Source organism: Cenococcum geophilum (genome assembly GCF_001692895.1).
Source record: "Cenococcum geophilum 1.58 unplaced genomic scaffold K441scaffold_46, whole genome shotgun sequence".
NCBI lineage: Eukaryota > Fungi > Ascomycota > Dothideomycetes > Gloniales > Gloniaceae > Cenococcum > Cenococcum geophilum.
This window is the reverse complement of record NW_027137604.1, coordinates 494,276-516,669: the sequence shown is the minus strand read 5'-3', so window position 1 is coordinate 516,669 and position 22,394 is coordinate 494,276. Positions and strand designations below refer to the sequence as shown.

At 43.7% G+C, this 22,394-nt stretch overlaps 6 protein-coding genes across 6 annotated transcripts; 4 read left to right on the top strand and 2 right to left on the bottom strand.

Moving 5' to 3' along the window:
- Positions 1–163: 163 nt before the first annotated feature.
- Positions 164–1,984, top strand: K441DRAFT_579011 (uncharacterized protein; the record flags this gene model as incomplete). Its single annotated transcript, XM_067644317.1, has 3 exons — positions 164–292; positions 379–725; positions 781–1,984. 3 exons carry the CDS (start codon positions 164–166, stop codon positions 1,982–1,984), a joined length of 1,680 nt encoding a protein of 559 aa, XP_067500090.1.
- A 285-nt stretch (positions 1,985–2,269) lies between these two features.
- On the top strand, positions 2,270–5,235 carry K441DRAFT_237240 (uncharacterized protein). Its single transcript, XM_067640686.1, has 6 exons — positions 2,270–2,624; positions 2,686–3,199; positions 3,259–3,491; positions 3,606–3,762; positions 3,812–3,963; positions 4,014–5,235. Exons 1-6 carry the CDS (start codon positions 2,555–2,557, stop codon positions 4,943–4,945), a joined length of 2,058 nt encoding a protein of 685 aa, XP_067500089.1. The 5' UTR covers positions 2,270–2,554; the 3' UTR covers positions 4,946–5,235.
- A 987-nt stretch (positions 5,236–6,222) lies between these two features.
- On the bottom strand, positions 6,223–8,048 carry K441DRAFT_578698 (Ash2-trithorax family protein; the record flags this gene model as incomplete). The annotated part of the gene is made up of 2 exons (XM_067644302.1): positions 6,223–7,594; positions 7,648–8,048. The coding sequence occupies 2 exons, from the start codon at positions 8,046–8,048 to the stop codon at positions 6,223–6,225; spliced, it is 1,773 nt and encodes a 590-aa protein (XP_067500088.1).
- Positions 8,049–8,153: 105 nt separating this feature from the next.
- K441DRAFT_617519 (bystin) lies at positions 8,154–10,173 on the top strand. Its single transcript, XM_067645801.1, has 3 exons — positions 8,154–8,588; positions 8,644–8,885; positions 8,971–10,173. The coding sequence occupies exons 1-3, from the start codon at positions 8,220–8,222 to the stop codon at positions 9,860–9,862; spliced, it is 1,503 nt and encodes a 500-aa protein (XP_067500087.1). The 5' UTR covers positions 8,154–8,219; the 3' UTR covers positions 9,863–10,173.
- K441DRAFT_731786 (DUF427-domain-containing protein) lies at positions 9,874–10,717 on the bottom strand (the record flags this gene model as incomplete). Its single annotated transcript, XM_067654237.1, has 3 exons — positions 9,874–10,464; positions 10,538–10,548; positions 10,637–10,717. The coding sequence occupies 3 exons, from the start codon at positions 10,715–10,717 to the stop codon at positions 10,179–10,181; spliced, it is 378 nt and encodes a 125-aa protein (XP_067500086.1). The 3' UTR covers positions 9,874–10,178.
- Positions 10,718–11,037: 320 nt separating this feature from the next.
- On the top strand, positions 11,038–12,842 carry K441DRAFT_707634 (NmrA family protein). The gene is made up of 2 exons (XM_067653735.1): positions 11,038–11,534; positions 11,590–12,842. The coding sequence occupies exons 1-2, from the start codon at positions 11,471–11,473 to the stop codon at positions 12,543–12,545; spliced, it is 1,020 nt and encodes a 339-aa protein (XP_067500085.1). The 5' UTR covers positions 11,038–11,470; the 3' UTR covers positions 12,546–12,842.
- Positions 12,843–22,394: the final 9,552 nt, after the last annotated feature.

Below are 22,394 nucleotides of genomic sequence, written 5' to 3'. Positions count from 1 at the left end.
GCGGCTGAACCCTTGGAGCGGCTAAGCCAGCATCCGGACTTTGTAGGGCTACTATGCATCTTTGCGAAACATAATAAGAGTCTTACTCTACTGTTGTCGCTTCCTCCCATGAATTCTTGGGCCCTCGACGACTGCCTGTTTCAACAGCCGCCTCCTGGCTTTCATGGCTCATCCAAGCCTACCAGTAACCGTACCGCATAGTATTCTAGCAACCTCTCCCGTTCGCACTCAACCAAGCCTCGCGCAACGCAGGGATGTTCCCCTAAATCTCCTAGCCCTTATTATCTCATATGTGCGTACTTAATCTTCATGCATGAACACCCTTCTGCTCCGCAATTCCGCCCATTCCGAGCAATCGCTAACCCGAGTTTCTCCTAGGTCGATGATGTCGCAGATTTAGCCAGGCTCACGCGGACCTCGCGACTCCTGTATTACATGACCCTTCCGAAACTCTACGAGAACGTTACCCTCCATGCCTACGCGGAACTACGATATATCAATGGCAGGCCTGAAGGTTATGGCAGTGGGAGCCCCTTCTCCATGGGCCTCAACGCCCTAGTATCCAGAAATGTTGCCAACTACGTCCAAAGGTTCGGTCTAGTGGGGGAGTGGAGGGAGTCAGATATTGACGAGTATTCAAAAGGAAGGGTGCCGGATAACAGCATGATGTTGAACATAGCAATCCGCGCCGCGTTGGATAGAATGGAAAATCTCAAATCTTTCGGGTGAGATGAAGGGACCCCGGATCTCATCCTCATACCGTATACTAATACATGGAAGCTGGGAACTAAACACCAAACCCATGCAGACTATCTACCAAAGCCTGACTTCACGACCCTCTTTGGTATCCCTCACACTCCGCTTTCCTAGCAGACGCACCCCGCGACCCACTGTTATTATCCCTACTCTGCAGAATTTAAGGTCCCTCACAGTATACGACATCGATCCGCTCTGTTATCCAGATGATATATCCCTACTACTAGCTACATCTAAGGAGTTAGAAGATTTAAAGTTGCATTGGAGTCCTCGCATGCGCGACATTGGAGAAGAATCGGTGAGCATGATGACGTATTTCGGTCGTTGTCTCACCGCAAGACACACCATTCAGCTCAAACGTCTAGCCTTCTTCAATCTATACACGCGCAACAGTGGAGACTTCAATGCTTGCGTCGGCCACGAAGGACTTAGAGAGGTTACACTGATTAACTGTGTGGGCTCTGGAGATCCGATGACAGTATTTCTGGACGAGACATGGCGTATGAATCAACCTAGCGATATCCCCAAAAAGTTAAAGATGATGCGAAGCGATACGCTCGATCGTGCTAATGTAAGCATGCTGGCACGCTTCGAAGGGCTAGAAAGGATCTATCTAGTCAACGCGAAACGGAATTCACGGTCTAAATCGAACAGTGTAGTGGCCACACCAGCAACACCATCACCATCCTCCTCCTCCTCACCTACCAATTGCCTACAACAAGAGGTCATTAGCCTCGCATCAGATTACCTTGCAGCAATCCAATCGCATCATCGCACTATGCGCCACCTGCTGCTTTCGGATCAGTGGATACTTAGCCGCGACGTAGTACAGCGATTGTTACAGAGCTGCCCGAAACTGGAGCAGTTAGGTGTGGCGATTGCTGTTTCTGAACTTTCATCCATACGCGAAATTATGCCTTTCGCTCCGCACCTCTTCGCCCTTAGGATCTTGGTTCGGCCCAGCTCGGAACTTTGGGAGGAAATCGAGTCCATGGACGATGAAATGCACGCATTTGTTATAAGCCAGGAATTATGGAAACCAGAGTATAAGAACCTGAAGTGGCTAGGTATGGCTGATCTGGTCTTTGAACTGGGAACGGTTGTAAGTATGGGGAAGAAGCGCGCCAAACCTGATGGCGAACCACGACCGATGCGGATTGTGAAACAAGTTCCCCGGGAAATGGTCAAGGATATTGAAATATGGAGTATGGACTCGTTTGACATGTGAGCGTCTTGATGCGATATCTTGGGCATGGCGTTTTTGTCTTAGAGACGGAAATACCAAAACATGGCGTTACTGGAAAATATCCTGTATTATGGGACTGGATTGGGCTCCCACGACCAAAAGAATCGGGCTTACCTACAATAATTGTCCGAAACATCTCAAAATGTTTTTTGCTCTCCATCTCTTACATTGCTAGGCGGTCTAGCGCTCGGACTCGGCACCGTCGATCGTGGCGAAGCCATTTCAGCCCCATCCGTTGATGCATTCTCGGAGAATTTCATAAGGCTACGCCGTCCCGTCCGCCGGACGATTTTAAAACCTATGCGATCCTACTATATAGTGCGCCGTCTGAGGCTCTCCTACCCATCGTGATCCCAGTTGCACATCCCGGCCCATGATGATCGTCAGGCAGGGCGCAGCGAATGGACTTAAATAGAAATGAACGGTGTCGGTGCATGAAAGGGACCAGGAATTTACCTATTTTCAATAGGGTTGGGTAATGTCTTGTGGCTTTGTAGTACATTTACTCCGCTCCGCTCGCTGTTTACCCAGAAGTGCTACAACGATTCCATAATGAAGGTCACGAGTATCGTATGCGCGGCAGGGTTGGCTACCTGTGTGGTGGCACAATCAAAGCAGGCCTGTGAGACCCCAGTTAATATTTTATCCCCGATTTGTTTTTACAGCCAATGTTGATATCGCAGTGGTCCCCTTCATCTTCGACGCACTCCCCCTCGGTTCCATAAAACCGCGCGGATGGCTCCTCGACCAAATGCAGCTCATGGCCGCCGGCCTCGCAGGCCACGAGCACGGCTTCTACCATTACGTTGCCAATTCCAGCTGGCTTGGCGGCGATCAAGAGTATAGCGAGCTGAACGAGGGCTTCCCGTACTGGTTCAACGGCTTGGTGCCTCTAGCTTATGGCGTAGACGACGACTGTCTGAAAACCCAGGTCCAGGGTGCGGCCGACTACGTTCTGGGAGCTCAGGCTACTGACGGCTGGTTGGGGCCGGAGAACGGCACCGCGAGGAATTTCTGGGCCAGGTATCCGCTGTGTTTGGGCTTGATGCAGTTGGCGGAGGTGGATCCAGCGTATGAGGAGCGGGTTATTTCTGCGCTTTGGAAATTTACTGATCTTATGCATTCGATGCTGGCGGATAACTATACCGGATATCTATACCATGATGGCGATAAAGTGAGCCAAGATGACACTCAATGGTACGTACAAAATGACTTCGCATTTCCTTTCCGCGAACTGGGCCCTGATCTTAGTTTAGGGGAAGAGTTAGAGTCCAGGATATGATTATCACGTTGCAGTGGCTTTACGAGAAACATCCACCTCCTAATGCTTCCGTATTGCTGGATAATATGCAGTATCTCATTGACGGCTCTCTTAATTGGGATGAGTGGTATCAGGAAGGCATATATATCACGCAGGACTTGAACACCGTTCCAGTCAGCGAGACTATACCGCTATTTCCCTACGAACATGGAGTTAATGTTGGACAAGGTGGGATACTTCTTGTCTAGCCCCGCGGTCCCTTTTCAACTAAAGGGCAACGGTCATATTTAGTATTTTTATCTTGCATGAGGGGTGTATTTTATTGATAGTTGATTTTGGCAGGCCTTAAAGCACTAGCGGTATTCCGCCGCTTTACACATAACGACTCTCTTCTTGAAACGACAAGAAATGCCGTCAATTGGACTTTTACATATCACGGAGCTGCATCTGGAGCCATCCTAGCCGATGAAAGGCTTGCTGGTCTCGCTCCATATTACGGGTAAGCCCCCTAAGTGCTTAGTGGAAAGAAATGAGTTGACGAATATCAGATCTGAAACTTGCACTTTGGTGGAGACTATGTACAGCTTGGGTTACTTATATCAAGCTGTTGGAGACAACGACTTCGCGGACAAGTGCGAACGAACTGCTTTTAATGCACTACCAGTGCAGCTCACTCCAGATTGGTGGGCAAGGCAATATGGTAAGAAGACTCATATCTGACCATCAAGCTCATCACTCATCTCATCGTAGTCTCCGAACCAAACCAACCGTACTCTGAGGATCTCTCCGACAAGCCATTCTGGAATGTAAACAACTGGGGCCAAACCTATGGTCTAGAAACCGACTACCCATGCTGCACTGTTAATCATCCCCAGGGATATCCGAAGTTCCTCTCCGCATCGTACGTCAAAGTCGGCGATAATGGCCTCGCACACGTTTTGCTAAGCCCGGCGTCCGTATCATCGACTCTAAGCAGCGGGAATGTTATGGTGGACTGTACGACGAACTATCCCTTCGCCAACATCTTCTCCTACACCACCACATCAACCCCCTCTTTCGACTTCTACGTCCATGTACCACAATGGGCCAACCTGGCATCTTCCACCATCGCCACCGGAAACACCACCACACCACTCTCACCAGACCTACACACCGGCCTGCATAAGCTCTCCCTCAGCGCTGGCACCACCTCTGCCACACTCACCCTAAACACCGACATCGCCGTGGAATTGCGCGCCAACGACACCGTCGCCGTACACTACGGCGCCCTAATCTACGCCCTCTCCATCCCTTCTACCAACACCTCCACGCTCCCAAAAGCCTTCAACACGAATCAGGAATTCCCATCCTCTTACGCGCCGCCGCAGTCACGCGACTGGCAACTCACAAACACGTCCGCCTGGAACATCGCCATCGACCCGTCCACGCTAACGCTCAACACCGCGAACCGGTCAGCCGGCGCGCTGCCGAACCCGATTTGGGCGCCGGGAGCCCCACCGACGAGCATGAGTGTGCGGGCGTGCGAGATCGCATGGGGGATCTATAAGGGCGTGCCGGATGTGCCGCCGCCGAAGGCGGAGAGGAAGTGTCTCGGGGATGTATTTGAGGCGCGGTTGGAGCCGTTGGGGGCCGCGAAGCTGCATATGGTTGATTTGCCGTCGATTGATTTGTCGGGGGCGTGAGGGGCGGAGTTAGATCTGACATCTCATTGCCCGGAATCGGCTTCAGCTAGTTCATTTTCCGCAGCCTCGCTATTTTCCCCTAGAATATACACAAACTCCTCGCCTTCCAACTACAACAAGCCTTTATAGTGTTTCCGTGATGCTGCTAGTTTATGGTAGTGCTTGGGGCTCATCGAATATAGTTCTTCGCAGGGCGTGCAAGCAAGTGCCGGTTACTTGACGGCAAGGTAAATTAGTTCACGTTTCTTCACACGCAGCTCCAAGCCAGATACCAGCAATCCAATATTGCATCCCCCGTAAGCATCATTAACACTGATCGGCCGAGATTCGATCTCGGAGGAGAAGCGTTAAGTGGTGTGGAGTCCAGAGCCCTTGCAAAAAGTCCGTAGAGGTTGCACGATTTTCAAAAAGAGCTATTTTTTCGAGTATGAAAACGACACAATGCATATCGACGCTGTCTTCCGCTGCTTCTCCAGTTGAATCCCCTACCCCGGGTAATAGGACCCTTACTCCCGCTCTCTAAATGTCAGAACTCGTGTGAGGGTCAAATTGAAGAGAACCCCCAGCTGTACCCCTGAACTAGGCCCTATTTAGCGTCTGACACCAAAAGTTCAGTATTAATCCCATACAAATAGAACAAAGTCGACCGTCATGATTGTATCCTCCGAATACAGACTCACACTGGCCCATGTTTTCCTGCGGTAATGGATAGCCCTTGTTGAGAACTAGCGAAACAGACTCAGAGTCTGTTATTTCCAGTGTGATTTCCGCCATGCTTGTCGGAAGCTAGAGCTTGTGCTAAGTCGTCGATTGCGAGTCATTATTGTGAAGTAGAGATGACTGCACGTATCGAGAGAGACGGGGGGTGCAGCTTGGGTTCGTGAAATATTATATAAATGATGGCCAGAGAGGATGTTCAATTTGACGACATGTTAGAAGTAGAGCCAGCAACGTTTTCTTTCTGAGAAGGTTTAGGTGGATATGTTTGTGAGATATTAATGGCTTAGCCGGAATTACGTGTAAAGTCCCTCAGTCTGTCTTCTGAAGCAACCAATCGCAGACAAGCAGAATACTTCGAAGCATTGAGCAAGCCAAACGAGGTTTATTTCGACATTAAGAAAAGTGAAATCTGCCTGCTGGTATGGCTCCAAGTCTTGACGGCACTGACATGACCCGTTGGCATGGTAGCAAACAGCTGCAAAAACCTAGTGGTATGCATTCAGAAGCCACCCCCAGTTTCCCATACCCGTACCCTATGCCATCACCTTTGCTGGACTTCAGTACCGCCTCCCAACTTCCACACCTACTCCGTCATCCAGCCCTCCGCCCATGCCCCTTGCCGTAGGGGTCGCTTTACCAGCCCCAATCCCGTTTTCCATCTCCCCTTTATACTCCCATCCTCCGTCCTGCATAAAGAAATCCACCTCATCAATGATATCCCACACTACGTCCTCAGCAATCTGTTCTTTGTATCTTTCCCCTATTGCCCGCAATTTCCTGCCCTCAGGCACTGTCGCCGTGGCATCATTCCCAACCATCTCGACGTCATTTGAAGGATTTGATGCATCCTCGGGCGGACACCAGAAGTCAGGCCCGAAGTTCACTTGCGCAACTCCGCCACAAAATGCCGCAACGGCAGGAAAGTATCCCACCTGACTGTCATCGAAGCCTACCCTAGCTCCGGCCTGCGCAGACGGCGCGCTGGCAGGTGGAAGGAAGGCTAAAAGGTTCTCAAACGCTATACCGATTTCTTTCCCGTTCTTGTAGACCTTTATCGAGGAGTGGGGAAGCGAGCGAAGTGAAGCATCTTCGTGATTTGGGGATGGGGTGATTTTGGGGGTAGGACCTCGGTCTGAGTACGATTCCATGGGTTTGGTCGCTACATACTCGAGTTGTTCAAAATAGAAATTTCCTTTGTATGGAACTGGTATTCGGTCCCGAATAATGTCAATTGGTTTTTCCATATTGAGCGGATCTTTTGACCCTGAGGAAGGGGCCGAGTCAAAGCCGTCGCCGATGTCTACGGCCGGGTTATATATCCCCTCGACAACTTTGCGATGCAGAGATATGGACGGGAGCTGGATCTCTAGCCCTATGACATCCCCTTCGCGGACATCCATGTCTGTGATATACTCCACAGGGGACGGCTTCCCGTGGGGGGGCCGACTTTTCGCATGCTTGCTCTTCGCGCCCTTGGGAAGTGGCTTGTAGATCTTAGATGCCCGCGAGCGATGCATCGTCTCAAATCTTAAATCTGTGATTGCATAGCTGTACCCATCAAATCCAACCGGCGCATCTAGCGGCGCCTCTCTCCTTGCCCAGCCCATGCGAACGTGTGGTTGCGCGCTCCGCTGCCCAGTTTCTGTAAACGTAGGCATTGCAGGTCCATCTTTGGGGATACCCCGCAAGATCTTAACTTCATAGTAGAGTCTACCCTCGCGTGCAACGACATTGCCGCGGCCCATGCGCCAGCCTTTCTCGTTGGTGATTATTGAAGCGCTGTCGTCGAAGTGAAACCATTTGTCGCAGTCTTCATGGCTCATGCGAGGACCGAAGGGGCGAGAGTCAGATTGGCGATAGAATTGTTTGTGACGGAAGTGTGGGTCAGCGACGCAGTGGGTGTAGCGGTAGCCCTTTTTGTTCCAGGCACTGAGTCGGGACGTTAGCTTGGCTGTGGTAATAAAGAACATTCGGGGACGAACTGATCAACAGGCTTCTTGAGCTCTACTTCCCCGTCTGGGGTGAAGATTGGATTCGGCTCGTGGGAGGCGAAGATGCCATCCTTGGGTGCTTCATAATCGGGGAGTTTTGGTTCTGGAATGCTAAATCGCATAGGCGACGGCGCCGAGGGCCGTTCTTGTTTGCCCTTGGGATTTGGAGTATTGCCTCTAGTATTTGCTGAAGCTTCGCGCTTTTTCAGAGTATCTCTCTTTTCCCGTTGCTCGCGTGGTGGGGCCCGAGCGGGACGTGATCGCACTGCTGGGTCAGGATTGGGATTGAGTGGGGAGGAGACCGCAGGCGCATGGTCTTCTTCTAGGGGGCGACGAAGGGGCGGAGCTAAGCTAGGGGTGTTACTCCGTGAGTGGGGTTGTAATTCGGCCATAATTGCTGCTGTTTCTCACTACGGTGGCTGGATTGTTGATTAAAGCTTTGGGTACGAGCGGTGAAGCAGAATTCTGCCGTTCGCGAAAAGCTTCCGCCCACAACTTTTGATGTCCCTCTTTCGCACCACCAACGGCCCCTCTTTATCGAGAAATATACGAAATTACCCATAATGCCGAAGACACCAACATCTCCCGACGCCCGCCAAGCGCGACGACATAACCCTCTCACCGAAGAATACGTACCGTCACACCCATTCAAGCAGAAATCGGCAAAGAGGAAGAAGCTGTCCAAGGAAGATAGAGACGAGGAGCACTTCATCGACTCGAAGGCGTCTCGAAATATTTTAAAAATTGGACAGGAACTAGCGGATGAAGATCAGGAGGAGGCAAATGCTCGACGAAACGCACAAAGACCACTAGTGAACCCCGCTTTCGCGTTCGATTCGAGGTTCGGAGAGGATGAGGTTGAAGAGGACGAGTTGGGAGAGTACGATGATGATGAGGCTTGGGGGGATGAAGAGGAGATAGTCGAGGAGGTAGTTAGTCTATCTATATCTGCATATTCCGAACAGCTGACTTATACGTTCTTTACAGGAAATCGATCCCAGCGACCTTGATACGTTCAATCGCTTCGTACCGACAAACAACAACCCAATAGTATGGCCCGGAGAAGAGGCGGAAACCTCTGGGCCTGGTACAAATCTTGCCGACCTCATACTACAAAAGATAGCGGCGCACGAGGCGGCAGGGCAGACGGCACAGCCACAGATACACGGCTCAGGCGCACCCGATGACGCCGTTGAGATTCCCGCAAAAGTGGTGGAAGTATACTCAAAGTACATCTTCCTAGGCTACTCCCTCTACCCGATCCATTCACAAATTGATCGTGTTAAAATCCCCATACGTACTAATCCTTCCTAGAATCGGCCTCATCCTCTCTCGCCACAAATCCGGCAAACTCCCGAAACCCTTTAAAATTCTCCCTACTATACCCGCCTGGGAAACCCTACTCGCTCTCACTCGCCCTGATTCCTGGACTCCGAACGCCGTCTATGCCGCAACGCGTCTCTTCATATCCTCCACCCCGGCTACAGCCCAGCAATTCCTCACATCTATCCTACTCCCCGCAGTACAAGACGACATACGCGATACCCACAAACTAAATGTTCACCTCTACGCTGCGCTGAAGAAAGCGCTCTACAAACCTTCAGCTTTCTTCAAAGGCATCGTTTTCCCCATGCTCGGCTCCGGAACATGCACGCAGCGGGAAGCCCACATCGTGGCCTCTGTCGTTGCGCGCGTCTCGGTTCCCGTCCTACACTCCGCAGCAGCGCTGCACAGACTCTGCGAAATGGCCGCTGAGCAGATGAGCTCAGATCCCGAGGCTGCCGGTCCGGTCAACATTTTCATCCGGGTGTTGCTGGAGAAGAAGTATGCGTTGCCGTATAAAGTCATTGATGCGCTCGTTTTCCATTTCCTACGTTTCCGCGCAGTCAACGCGCCAATTCCTAGGAATAACTCTGCCGTCGACGCGATGGGAGTTGACTCTGAATCTGGAGCAGGAGGGATAGCGGGAGCGGGAAAACTGCCCGTGATATGGCATCAATGTCTCTTGGCCTTCGCCCAAAGGTACAGAAATGACATCACCGAGGATCAGCGAGAGGCGCTGTTGGATTTATTATTGCTTAGGGGACATAAGGCAATTGGCCCAGAAGTTAGGAGAGAACTGCTTGAGGGTAGGGGTAGAGGAGTAGCGGTGGAGCTAGAAGCTGCGCTAGGCGGAGATGATACTATGATGGCTGTGGATACTTGATGAGACGTTTATGAAAAGAACGCTATGGGAAATGTGATGTGACATGNCATGGGTTGACGGTCTTAGAAGGCTGTATGAGGGTCGGTCTACGGCGTTTCAGGGTGAGTTCTGCATTCTGTGCACATCGAGAACAAGAGCACCTCGAATCAGTTATGGGAGAGTTAAAGACGTGCTTTTGTTCATCAGGAGAGAATTGAATCATAAACAAGGTTCTTTCCTTATTTTCAATTCGGAAAGACAGTACAGAACCCTTTACTCGCTCATCTTGTCCGGTCTCCCACCGCACACCATTGATCAATCCCGGCTTCCATTTTACTTATTCAGACGTGATTTCTACCTTATTTTTGTCTATGATCCTATCAGATTCCATTCGAAGACCAGTGTTCCATCTTTTCGCATTCATCTCGGCGCACGAATTGCGGTACTTACAAAAAGCAACGTAGCCCTCAATGTTCTTCGCCTTATCCTTCGGAGCTGGGTAATACCACGCCGCGTCCTTCAACTCCTTTCCATCAACCGAGATAGTATAGTATGAAGCAGTGCCCTTCCACGGACAAGCGCTGGTGGTCGAGGTCGGTTTGAAGTAGGATTCAGTGATCGAGCTGCGTCAGCTTCAGCTAGTATCACATAGCTTCTAGACTTGGGCTAGAATGGTAAATGGAGAGGGAGGCTTACGAGGGCGGGAACTTTGAGAGATGGCGTTAGCACATTCGACGTCATATCGAATGGACAAAGGCTAGGAAGCACGCTGGGAATTCCGGAACGGTGACTCACGTAGATATTTCCTTCGACAACCTCGTAGTTGTCTGTGTCGGCGATCGTAACCCCGTCGACTTTTGCGGTTGCGTGAGGCATGCCTACTATTGCTGTTATGTTTAAGGTCCTGTAGATGGAATTGAATGCAGTGACTCGAGGTTGATGGGCTCGGTGATGAGTTAGTGAAAGGAATGAGCTCCGCATAAAGTGCTTAGGCCATGTGAATTAAGGCGCGAAGGACGAAGGGAATCCGATAGCCGCATTTAGTGATGCTGACATACTCTGAAGCTCCATCGAAGCTTGCGTGCTCCCCGGTACCCCGCAATATTGGAGCTAATTCCGCCAGGGTTATCGATAAGCTGAGGTGGGGGCGTTTATTAAGCCTCCCGACTTCAACCGCTTCTCAGAGGTAATTCGTCCTATATTTCCATCAATTGCATTACCATCCTATTCTAATCTAAAGGAAGAAGCCCTTCATGGGTATTAACAACCTCGGGGTTTAGGTGATGAAACATTACATAATTACTGATACGGCATCAATCCTTTGGGCTAACAGAGATGAACTGTAGGGAACGGCATCTTTTTAGTTGCCGAAATATGATATTGTTGTTTAGTAGGTCCTGTCAGAATGCCCAAGAAAGACCATATTTGCGTAGACGGCCTAATAATTTGAGATGCCGTGAAAACGTATCCGAGGGATCAGTAAACAGTGGCTGCCAAATACTTTCGGAGCTGGGCTAAGAGACCAGCCACTGCGAACAACAACTTGACCGGGGATTCTTGTATAAAAATGGGAATCTGCGATCAACACTATATTTTCCATAATTTCTTTTCCATTATCAAAGATTCAACATGNCTCTAATAACCGTTCTCGTCATCGGCGGCGCAGGAGCTCAAGGCGTCCCAATTGTGAAAGGTCAGTCCTTTATACATAATCTATGAGAAGCTACGAAAGCTAATAATTGTACTAGCTCTCTCAAATGACGGTAAATACTCCATTCGCGTCTTAACCAGGAATGCGGAATCCCCGACCGCAAAGGAGCTCCTTGAATTACCGAATGTCAGCATAGCCATCGGTGACAGCCAAAACGAATCAGATCTCCGAGCCGCATTCAAAGATGTAGACATGGCATTTGTCAATATCAACAGCTTCGCCCTTGGTATACGAGCTGAGATGTACTGGGGTACCCGCATATTCGAGATCGCCATCGAGAGCGGAGTCCAGCACTACGTCTGGTCGGCGTTAGAACCCGCTCTAAAATTGTCTGGATACAACGAGGACTTCCGCGTCGCTCATTATGAAGGGAAATCCAGAGTAACCGAATGGATGTCTGCACAACCACAAACTCCCATGAAGTGGTCCGTCATTACTACCGGCCCCTACATCGAGATGCTGTCCGAGTTATTGCGACCCGTCAAGGCAGAAGATGGCACCGTGGTCTTTGAGCTCCCGCTGGACGACGGTGCTGTGCCATTCATCCACCTTGACGACATTGGGCTCTACGTGTGCTGGATTCTGAACAACCCTTCCGATTCTGCAGGCTTGAACCTGAAAGTCTCTACCGCGCACGTCACCGGTAATGAACTAGCCTCAGCCTTCACCTCCTTTACAGGCAAGCCTGCGCGCTACTACTCACTGCCGCTTGATGAATGGCATCTGAAGCATCCAGTAGGCCCACCCGGCTACAGATTGGGCTCTGAATACGAAGGTCCTGATGACCCGACTCTGTTAACGATCGAAAAGAGCTTTAGCAACTGGTGGAGGCTTTATCAGCATTCTGCTGGGAACAAAGGGCTGATCAAAACCGATTATGAGTTACTCAACCAGATTTTGCCGGAAAGAGTCAAGAGTGTGGGTGATTGGATGGAAAAGGTAGGATATACGGGAGAGAGGGTCAATGTCGCGAAGAATTATAGGGGACACTAAAGAGGGCCTCCTTTAGCAGATGTAGCAACAGGAAGAAAATAATTTACTTACTCCCGGAATTACACAAAGAACTGTACCGTTCAGGCGTAGACCAATTTGCAGAAACAACTTTGGTATCATCCTGTCAGCTTAATTTCTAGAAACCGGTAGCAAAACTACTTAATTCTGTCTACTATGGCATCTCTCATTCTAGAAATACCAACACCTAGCTTGCGAAGCTTGTAATGTTTGTATCATATCATGGTGGTATGATCTATTTCGGAACCAATATTAATATCGCAAAATATTACGCAACGGAAGCATCACAAGTTCATCATTTTGCATGCATCTAAAGAACATGAGAGTTCCCTTAGCTTACTATTATATGACTTAGCTCCGTTCTTGATTTAAGATACAGTAAGCTAGGAAATTGACTGGGAATCACCAAATGTAGATGTACCTCTCAAGCTTAGAAGTCTGCGCTGATTAAACTTCTAGGCCATGCCTGAATCCAATGACACACTCTACCACGTCAAATCGATAATGGTCGATTTCTACACCGACCCCACTGACGCAATACAGAAAGTAAAGAAAACTGTAGCTATATAAGATCTACTATCTAGCTTAAAAACCAGCTATATTACTTATAATTAACGGCACGGATTATATTGTTAGCCATTTAAAATTAAAGTACGGTATCGTATTAAACCTAAAAAGCTATAGCAGCGTGGTTAGTTGCCCGACGTCTAGATCGTTAAGGTTTAGACGGCCAGATTGGCCAGATTGATAAGGCCCGATTACAAACGTCTACAGACGGCGGATAGGGCTGCATAGCCTAGTTTTAAGCCTTTTTAGGTATGGTTTAGGGGTAACTTAGGGGGAAACAGCGAATGCACGAACTATGCATAACCAAAAACAACGCGAACGCGTCCTTCTACGCCTCTTTTACGCGTATCCAGAGGTACAAAGAGCTCTATTAGTCGGATCCAGTCCGGATTAAGACGGATAACTTCATAGACTCCCTACCGAGTCTCCTACGTCCCTTATACCTTCTCGCTATTCTAGTTATTTTCTTAGTTTATATTTTTTTTATTAAAGCCACTAGATTCGAGTAATCCCTAATCCTAGTATAAGGCGCTCGGTCTACCTCAGCGATGCAACTGGTTTGGATTGGATACAAAAATAAGGCAAAAACCAATCCAGATTTCAAATTAAAGCTTTAAACCGGTTATATAACCGGTTTAACCAATTAGAACCAAATATAAGATATAGATTTAGGGGTGATCTAGTGTACAGAAAGGTAAGAAAGCTAAAAGGAAGCTATGACGTTATTAAGAAAATAGAGAGCCTATAGAGCCTCCGCAAAGTCAGTAAAAAATACCAGTAGTATTAATTATTGTACGTACTATCGCGAGCCTTGGTATGGTATTAAGCCTTAATTAATTCTTAATTAGTGTATATTTTACCTTAGCGTCGCCTTAATTATTATCTTTATCTAAGCTCTTATCTACTCCCTTATATGCTTCCTTAACTACCTCCTCTCCCTCCTCTCCCTCCTCTCCCTCCTACTCATTAATATTAGAATCGTTACCTTTATTAAAGGCTCCGGGCTCCAGACGCCCAAACCACAACTTAAGGCACTTATTCGCTTCAATAATGTCGGCTTTAAGGCAATTACGAGAGTTAGTAATTAGATGCTTTATGAAACTAAATACGCGTTCGCATTCGGCGCTTATTAATAGTATAGCTAATATATTAAGGGCGAATCTAGCAAGATCTGATTATAAGAGGTAGAGGCTATTCCAATAGGCTAGAGAATTAGTAACTTCCTTTAGGTTGCTTTTAATATAAGCTTAATAGGCGTCCGATTTACTATAAGGCACAAATTTAGTCTACTTATAATTTTTTAGGCTATTAAAAGTCTTACCTTATACAAGGCTAATTGGGGTAGGTAGTGTAGCAGTTATAGGAGTATTATACTTATCCTTATACTCCTTTAGCTAGAGCTCCTCTATAAGGCCTTATACGCCGTAATTAATTAAATTCTTAGGATTGCTAGTAAGCTAATACTTTTTATTCTTATCTTAATTAAATTACTAATAAAACCACTACTACTTCTTATTTAGTAAAAGCACCTAAGCTATATAATAAGCAGCGCTGTTATCTACTATATTATAGTACTTTTTACACTTCCCCTAAGATATACAGGTGGCTGCTTTAAGGTAGGTATATTCCTTATAATTACCGTACTATTTACGGTATTCTTTAAAATTAATTTAGGCGTTCTATATGCAATTAAGAAGCTAATCTATTATAGTAAACTAGCGGTAGAGCGTGTGCTTATAGCCTTAGCCGTATATAGTTACTTTATAAAAAGGTTATAGTACGGATAAGAGCTTCTTAAGGAGAAACTAGTAATATAGTATAAGGCAATCGTTCTTAATTCTATTACCACGCTTTAGCATATAGATATTATAAAACTTTTAAATACAAAACTTATAGTTTATTACTTATATAATAGAGGAAAAATAGAAATTCTATTATATGGCGTTGCTTTATATAAGCTATAAAGTAGTAAATAAGAATATTTTAATAAGTTAAATATTATAACCGTAGCCTAGAGTAATATAAAATCCGGCGCTAGCTCTAATTAAACCCCTATCTTATAATATTGGTCTTATAAGGTAATATTACGTAGCTACGGTTCGTAGATAGTATAATAATTATTATTCTATATCTTCTGTCACGGCACTGACCTGACGCGTTGTTATGGCTACGCGTATGCATGAGCACGGACCTGACCCCTGAGCGACGTGTATATATACCACCTCACCTCCTACATAGATCCTCACACGACATCGTTTGTCAATGATATACAGTCACCTCGTACATCGTACCTTGACAGTAGTATAATAATTATTATTCTATATCTTCTTTCTTAAGGAAGGGCAAGGAGCTTAAGGCTCCTTACCACGCTTATACCGCGGCAACACGTAACAGCAACTTACCTTATATAACGGCAACTTGCCTCGCGTAAAGGCAACTTGCCTATATTCCCAATACTAGTAACTCTTCTTTTATAGTTGCTATCTATATATATATACCACTCGACTAGCGTAATAAATATTAATCCTCTTTACTTACTATTACTATTATAATATAAGTGTTGGGAATAAAGGCAAGTGGTCACCATATAAGGCATATTGCCGTCACATATGGCAAGTTACCGTCACGTATCGCCGCGGCACTAGCGTGGCGAGGAGCCTTAAGCTCCTCGCCCTCCCTTATAGAAGATATATAGAATAATTATTATACTATCTACGAACCGTAGCTACGTGATATTACCTTATATAACCAACACTAATTAGTAATTAACTTTACTGTTATACTATAAAATAGCTAGGTATTCCACCAAAAAGAGACAAGCTACTATACTAGTGCTACTTATACTAGAGGAAGCTATCTTTTAAGGTTAAAACTGGTCCTAAACCTTAAATAGAACTCTTCTATAAATCTAAAGATCTAAAGGCTAGAACTAGTCCTAAGCCTTTCTAAGATTATAGATTCTTGCGTCTATTACGCAGAATAATATACTTTATAAGTCTTTACAATTTAAGGCTAGAACTAGTCTTAAGCCTTATAATTATAAATATACGTTATAAACGCGTACTAAATAACAAATATATATTACGAACGCGTACTAAATAATAATCCCTATACTAATAACACTTCCCTCCCTCCGAAAATATGGCTACGCCTACTTTAAGTAGCTAGAAGAGCTCCTTGTTGCTGGGGGTGGCTGGGTATATAGAGCTTGTTGATAGAGGTTGAGACGGGTTCGCCTTTAATATAAAAACTTATACCGCAAAACAAGTTAATAGCTTTCTCCTATACTATATTATATTCTACTAAAATAGATACTATACTAATTTATAACTATGGGAGTACTTTAGGGAGGATTTTATAGGATAGACTGCCGATACCTAGGTACTTAGCAATATTAATATCGTTTAGAATTTTTAAGACTTCCTCTATAAAAATAGGGTATATATTACTAAGAACGGTAACCCAATTACTAGCAATATTTAGGCCGTTATTATTAATATTATTATTCATTGCTTAACGTCCGATTCGGATCCCTATTGGGCCCACGCGGACTACTCCTTATATACATATGGGGAGAAAACTCTATTTGAGAAAACCCCGTGATCTATCTCCCTGCCTTTTGGGACTCGCCTACAAGGCGCCTGCGAGGCGCCTGCGAGTCACCTATAGTGCTCTACTACCTTACTTTTTAACCTTTTTAGGAACCACTGCTGCCGTAATAAGCCTACGGACGCGCTAGTATCGTAAACTTTACTCTACCACTATAGAGTTATTAGGGGGTGCCTATTACTTGCCCCCCCGCCCTTTATTGCCATTTCCTTTATAACTTAGAACTAGTTTAGTATATTTTAGCTAATAAGCCACTAGGTAACCGCCTTAAGGCCTTTTTATATTAAGAGTAGTATATTATAGTTCTCTATGCCAGCTACTAAGAGTATTACTTCTTAGTTGGTGCGTAAGGGGCATAACAGTATTACGTGTTTTAGTATCTATCTTAGCCAGCTACATTTGCATCTTAGGCTACCTACTAAAATACCCACCTAGTAGAGCTAGTCTTTTAGTCCTATTATTCCTATTCTTAAGAGTGTTACTATTATATTTTCTACCTTTATTAGGCCTTCTTAGAGCCCTTAAGTATTTACCCCCTATAGCGTTAACTATGCTACGGCTTAGGTTCCTCTTACCTTAGTTAGCCTCTATACCTTTAACTCCTATACGCCTCTCCAGCGTTAGTCCAGCCAGTATTATATTACGGTAGATGGTTTCCTAGCATTCTTTTATACTCTACTTTTGCTCCTTTCTCTCTCTTACTATTGTCTTTACTAGCCTCTTACGCGTCTCCCTTCCTCCTCTATATAGGCCTAGGCCCTAAAGCAGCACTATTCTTCTTCTGCTTTCTTTACCTATTTTTCTAATATATCTTCCCTACTTTAGGGTTATTAGTTTATTCTCCTATAGGGCGCCCTAGGGTCCCTCTATAGTTTATTTAGGCGTGTCTTAATATACTTTATAACATTAAAGTTACGTTTATTTTACGCCCTTTATATTACAGCGGCTTTAATATATAGTTATAGGGGGGGAATATTAGCTTCCTTTTTAAGTAGTGCTATAGCCGTTCGCTTATATCCGCCTATTATACTCTAGAGGTAGGCTATTTAGACCTTTTAGAGTAGTTTAAGGAGCGATTTAGGGGGGCCTTTCTTAGATTCTTTAATGGCCTAAATACTAGACCTATACGTCATGGTTAGCCGGACAACTACTATATATAGTAGGCGTGACCTCTAAAAGCATAGACCCTATATAGAATTAACGATCCTAGATAATATAATATACTATACTTGGCCCTTACGGGCCGCTTATACCGTATATATACTCTACTAGAGCTTACTGTCTACCTATACTCCTAATACCCTTAGACCCTAAACTGGTTAACCCCTAAAGCCTTAAATATAAATTATATGCTAGAGATCTATAAATTGGTTACATTTTCTTATAAAGTGGATTAGCTGGTATTTCTCTAATAAGAATTGGACTCTATATTATCTTACCTATTCTATATAGGTATTATAAGCTTTCTCTAGTGTTCTACAATTTTCTGCAGCTGTTGGCCTGTATATAATTAGGTTTATATTATTAATAAAGCCTATCCCCTAAGTCGCCCCTTCCTTAAAGGAGTTAAGCAGGTTACTTATAAAGAAAAGGAAGAGTATAGGCGAGAGGGGTAATCCTTATAGTATTCCTGTTGCAACTATAATAGGGGGGCTTTAGTATCCGCTAAAGACTAGTAATATTTCTTTCTAACCTATAAACCCTTAAACAAATTATATAATCCATTCTAGGAAGCCTTTTACCCTAAGGATATATAGGAGACGCTCGTAGGGTACGTTATTATAGGCGCCGCTAATATCTAGGCTAAGCATTAATACTATAAAGTCCCTTCGCATCGCCTATACGGATTTAATGGTGGCAGCGAGTAGCGTAAGTGCTGATAGTGTTAAGCGGTTCTTTCTTGCCCCTATTTAGCTTTNTNGTAGTANGNNNTNTTNCTNNNCNNTNTCTGCNATNNNNTNCGCTATTACCNTTTNTAANATCTTNCTAAGGGTGTTTTCTAAGGNAATAGGGCGGTAGCTTCCTAGGATTAAGTAATCTGCTTTACCTTCTTTCTATAAAACAACCGTCGTTATAGCTCTTCTAAGTCGCGGGTAGTAGCCTATAGTAAAGTATACCCTAGCTATATCTGTAAGCTAGGGTGCTATAAGTAGTCTATAGGTTTTTAAGGCCTTATTTGGAATTCTATCTGGTCCTAGTACTATATTATTTAAAAGGCGGCTAATAATTCTAGCCATTTCCTTAGTTATTATGTCGCTGTTAACCCTCAGGTAAGTCACCGGTGTTTTACCTATGATATTACTAAGGTCTACTGGAGCTAGTTAGGGGAAGAACCTTTCTATAAGGATCTTTACCTTCTTATTATTGTTATTAGTGGCCTATAATTCCCCTGCTCTTTATAGGGGTGGTAGGTATAGGTCTTCTGCTAGGCGCCCTGCCTTTTTCTTTACCTATTTTGCTATAGCCCAAAGGCCCTTGTTATAGGGGAGGCTTAGGTTAGAAGTGTGCTCGTTTATAAACCGTCTCCAGTTATTCCTTACTTCTTTCTTTAGGGTATTCTTTAACTGGTTTCTCGTGTCTTTGTATTATCTCTCGTCTTCGGGGTTATAGCTACTTATGTATTTCCTTCTTACTTGTCGTTGGCTGGTAATAAGAACCGCGCATTATACGGACCATGCGTGTCGCGTGTAGGGGCCCGGTTTTAAGACCGGGCAGTACTCTTCTAGCCCGTTTTTAATCGCTGCCTAGATTATTATTAATATAAAAGAACTAATATAGACGGAAGCTAAGATTATATATTAACTATAGAAACCTAAAAATAACCTATATTCTTTAGAAGGCAACTTTAATTTATATTAAAACCCCTAAAATGCTAACCCCCTACTTAGAGCTACTCTCCTACCTAAAGGTACTTTCCTACTTAGAGTTACTTCGCCTCTACCTCCTCCACTCTAGCTAACCAGTAAGCCTTTACTATAAAAAGTTACAAATTTAATAAAGGTATATTTAGATAAAGAGAAGAAGTTTAAAGGAGAACTGTATAATATACTTAAAGCAAAACTATAGGTCTTTTATAACTATTATAATAAGGTTAGAATTTAACGCCATTAATACTATTACACTTTCTCTGTTATATTAAAGAGATAGGTAATAATATTTTATTACAACTATATTACGGGTAAAAACTTAAACTATAACTTTAATATAATACTTTAGCTTACTAGAGCCCACTTTAAGACTAATAAGAATTACTAACTTTATATATCTAAATGGCGGGAGACTATATTCTAAAGAGTTATTACTTTTAACCTAATAAAGACTTATTTAGAGTGCCTTTAACTACTCTTTAATAAACTCTAGAAAATCTAATATAGCCTTACTAAAACTTACTAAAATAAGAATAGTTTAAGGGACTAAGTTATTTTAGCCTACTATAGCGTTCCTAAGTGCAATTTAGCGCTATATAAACCTATAGATATATTTAAAGGAGTATATACTAAACTACGTTCCGCTATAGGTACTATAATATAAATATAAGAACCTTAATAGTTCTATACTAAAAACCTTACCTAACTAAGTATTCCTAATTAATATAATTATAACTAGACTAACTAAATATATAGTAGCCGTAGTAGGGAATACGGTAAAGGGTATAATTAACGTTAACTATAAGGCAATTATAGAAGTCCTTATAGAGGTTTATTTTAAAGTAATTACTAAAAGAAGTGCTATATTTATAAGAAGCCAAATTGCTAATTAACTAGATACTCCCTTAATAAGCAAAAGGAGGTATATAATAAGTTCTGTTAGAGTATAAAAAACGTTAGAAATTATAAAGTTATTATAGCCTACTTTTAAAGCTTCCTAGTTTAATATAAAGGCGCAAAAAATCTTAAGGGTAAGGTTAATAAGACTAAATAGCTCCTTATAGATATAGAAATTAAGGACTACTTTCCTAACTAATACTTTACTAAGTATAGTAAGGTAGATAGTATATAAACTATCACCGTTCTTAATAATTAATCTACGCTCCATTCTATTATAAAATTAGATATCTTTAATAAGCTAAAGGAGAGTTCTACGTTTTCCTTTAATAATAAATACTTGGCGTGTGTCTTTTATAGTATTATATTAGATATAGGAGCTATAGGAGTATCTATAGTAGGAGAACTTTAAGTTTAAGCTCTTTAGTAGCTTAATAGCTTTATTTAGATTAACTAATTAACGGCAGGCTAATATATGATTTACTTTAGTAAAGGTACTATAATCTCTCTTAGTATAATTAGGGTCCAAACCCCCTTAAGATATATTACTTTCCATATTATTCCTATAAATACTCCGTTTTTATTTTACATTAAAGATATAAATAAGTTAGGTGTTAGGCTTAATAACCTTAAGAATATACTTATTTAAGGAGATAATTAGGTGCCTATTATACGCAAATAGGGTTACCCCTAGTTGCTCCTTTATTAACTAAAAAAGAGTATTACTTAGAGCTACTTAACTAAATTAGAATTACACTAACTACACCGCTATTTTGGCCACCTATCCGTTTATTAATTACTTAGGGTTCTTTAGCAAGTAGGCTATAAAGTTAAGGTTAAGGTAATTAAGCATCTTATAAAGTATTACTATTACTACTAAATAAACCAGAAGTCCCCTAGCCAATTTAAGTTTACCCTTAAGGATAACTATAACTTTAACTTTTATATTATTATTAACGTTATATATCTTAGCGGTAAACTAGTGCTTTAAGTTATTAACTTCTTAACCTTTCTCCAAGCCGCGCGTTTCTTAAAATATATATTAGCTAAAAACGTATAAGATACCCTTTAGTTATACTAAATTAATATCTATTTAGGACCCCCTAATTAAATTATCTATAATATAAAAAAGAATTTCTTATTTATAGAGTTTTAATAATAGATAAAGGTAATAATAATAATTTATTGCTTAACGTCCGATTCGGATCCCTATTGGGCCCACGCGGACTACTCCTTATTTATATATAGGGAGAAAACTCTATTTAAGAAAAATAAGAAAACCCCGTAATCTATCTCCCCGCCTTTTAGAACTCGCCTACTTAGCGCCTACGAGTCGCCTATAGTGCTCTACTACCTTACTATTTAACCTCCTTAGGAACCACTACTGCCGTAACAAGCCTACGGACGCGCTAGTATTACAAACTATTACTCTACTACTGTAGAGTTACTAGGGGGCACCTACTACTCGCCCCCTTACCTTCTATTACCATTTCCCTTGCAACCTAGAACTAATTTAGCACATTTTAACTAATAAGCCACTGGGTAACCGCCTTAAGGCCTTTTTATATTAAGAGCAGTGTATTATAGTTCTCTATGCTAGCTGCTAAGAGTATTACTTCTTAATTGGTGCGTAGGGGGTATAGCAGTATTACGTGTTTTGGTGTCTGTCTTAGCCAGCCATATTCGCATCTTAGGCTACCTACTAGGATACCTACCTAGTAAAGCCAATCTTTTAGTCCTATTATTCCTATTCTTAAGAGTGTTGCTATTATGTTTTTTGCCTTTATTAGGCCTTCTTAGAGCCCTTAGGTATTTACCCCCTATAGCGTTAACCATACTATAGCTTAGGTTCGTCTTACCTAAGTTAACCTCTATACCTTTAACTCCTATT

What these genes read in the sequence shown, in the direction of transcription:
- K441DRAFT_237240 (XM_067640686.1), top strand. Translation starts at nt 2,555, where the DNA reads ATGAAGGTCACGAGTATCGTATGCGCGGCAGGGTTGGCTACCTGTGTG. An exon ending in GGCACAATCAAAGCAGGCCT is followed by an intron (nt 2,625 to 2,685) that starts GTGAGACCCCAG and finishes TTGATATCGCAG; the next exon opens with TGGTCCCCTTCATCTTCGAC. An exon ending in GGTCTCGCTCCATATTACGG is followed by an intron (nt 3,763 to 3,811) that starts GTAAGCCCCCTA and finishes GACGAATATCAG; the next exon opens with ATCTGAAACTTGCACTTTGG.
- K441DRAFT_617519 (XM_067645801.1), top strand. Translation starts at nt 8,220, where the DNA reads ATGCCGAAGACACCAACATCTCCCGACGCCCGCCAAGCGCGACGACAT. An exon ending in AGGAGATAGTCGAGGAGGTA is followed by an intron (nt 8,589 to 8,643) that starts GTTAGTCTATCT and finishes CGTTCTTTACAG; the next exon opens with GAAATCGATCCCAGCGACCT. An exon ending in GTGGTGGAAGTATACTCAAA is followed by an intron (nt 8,886 to 8,970) that starts GTACATCTTCCT and finishes AATCCTTCCTAG; the next exon opens with AATCGGCCTCATCCTCTCTC.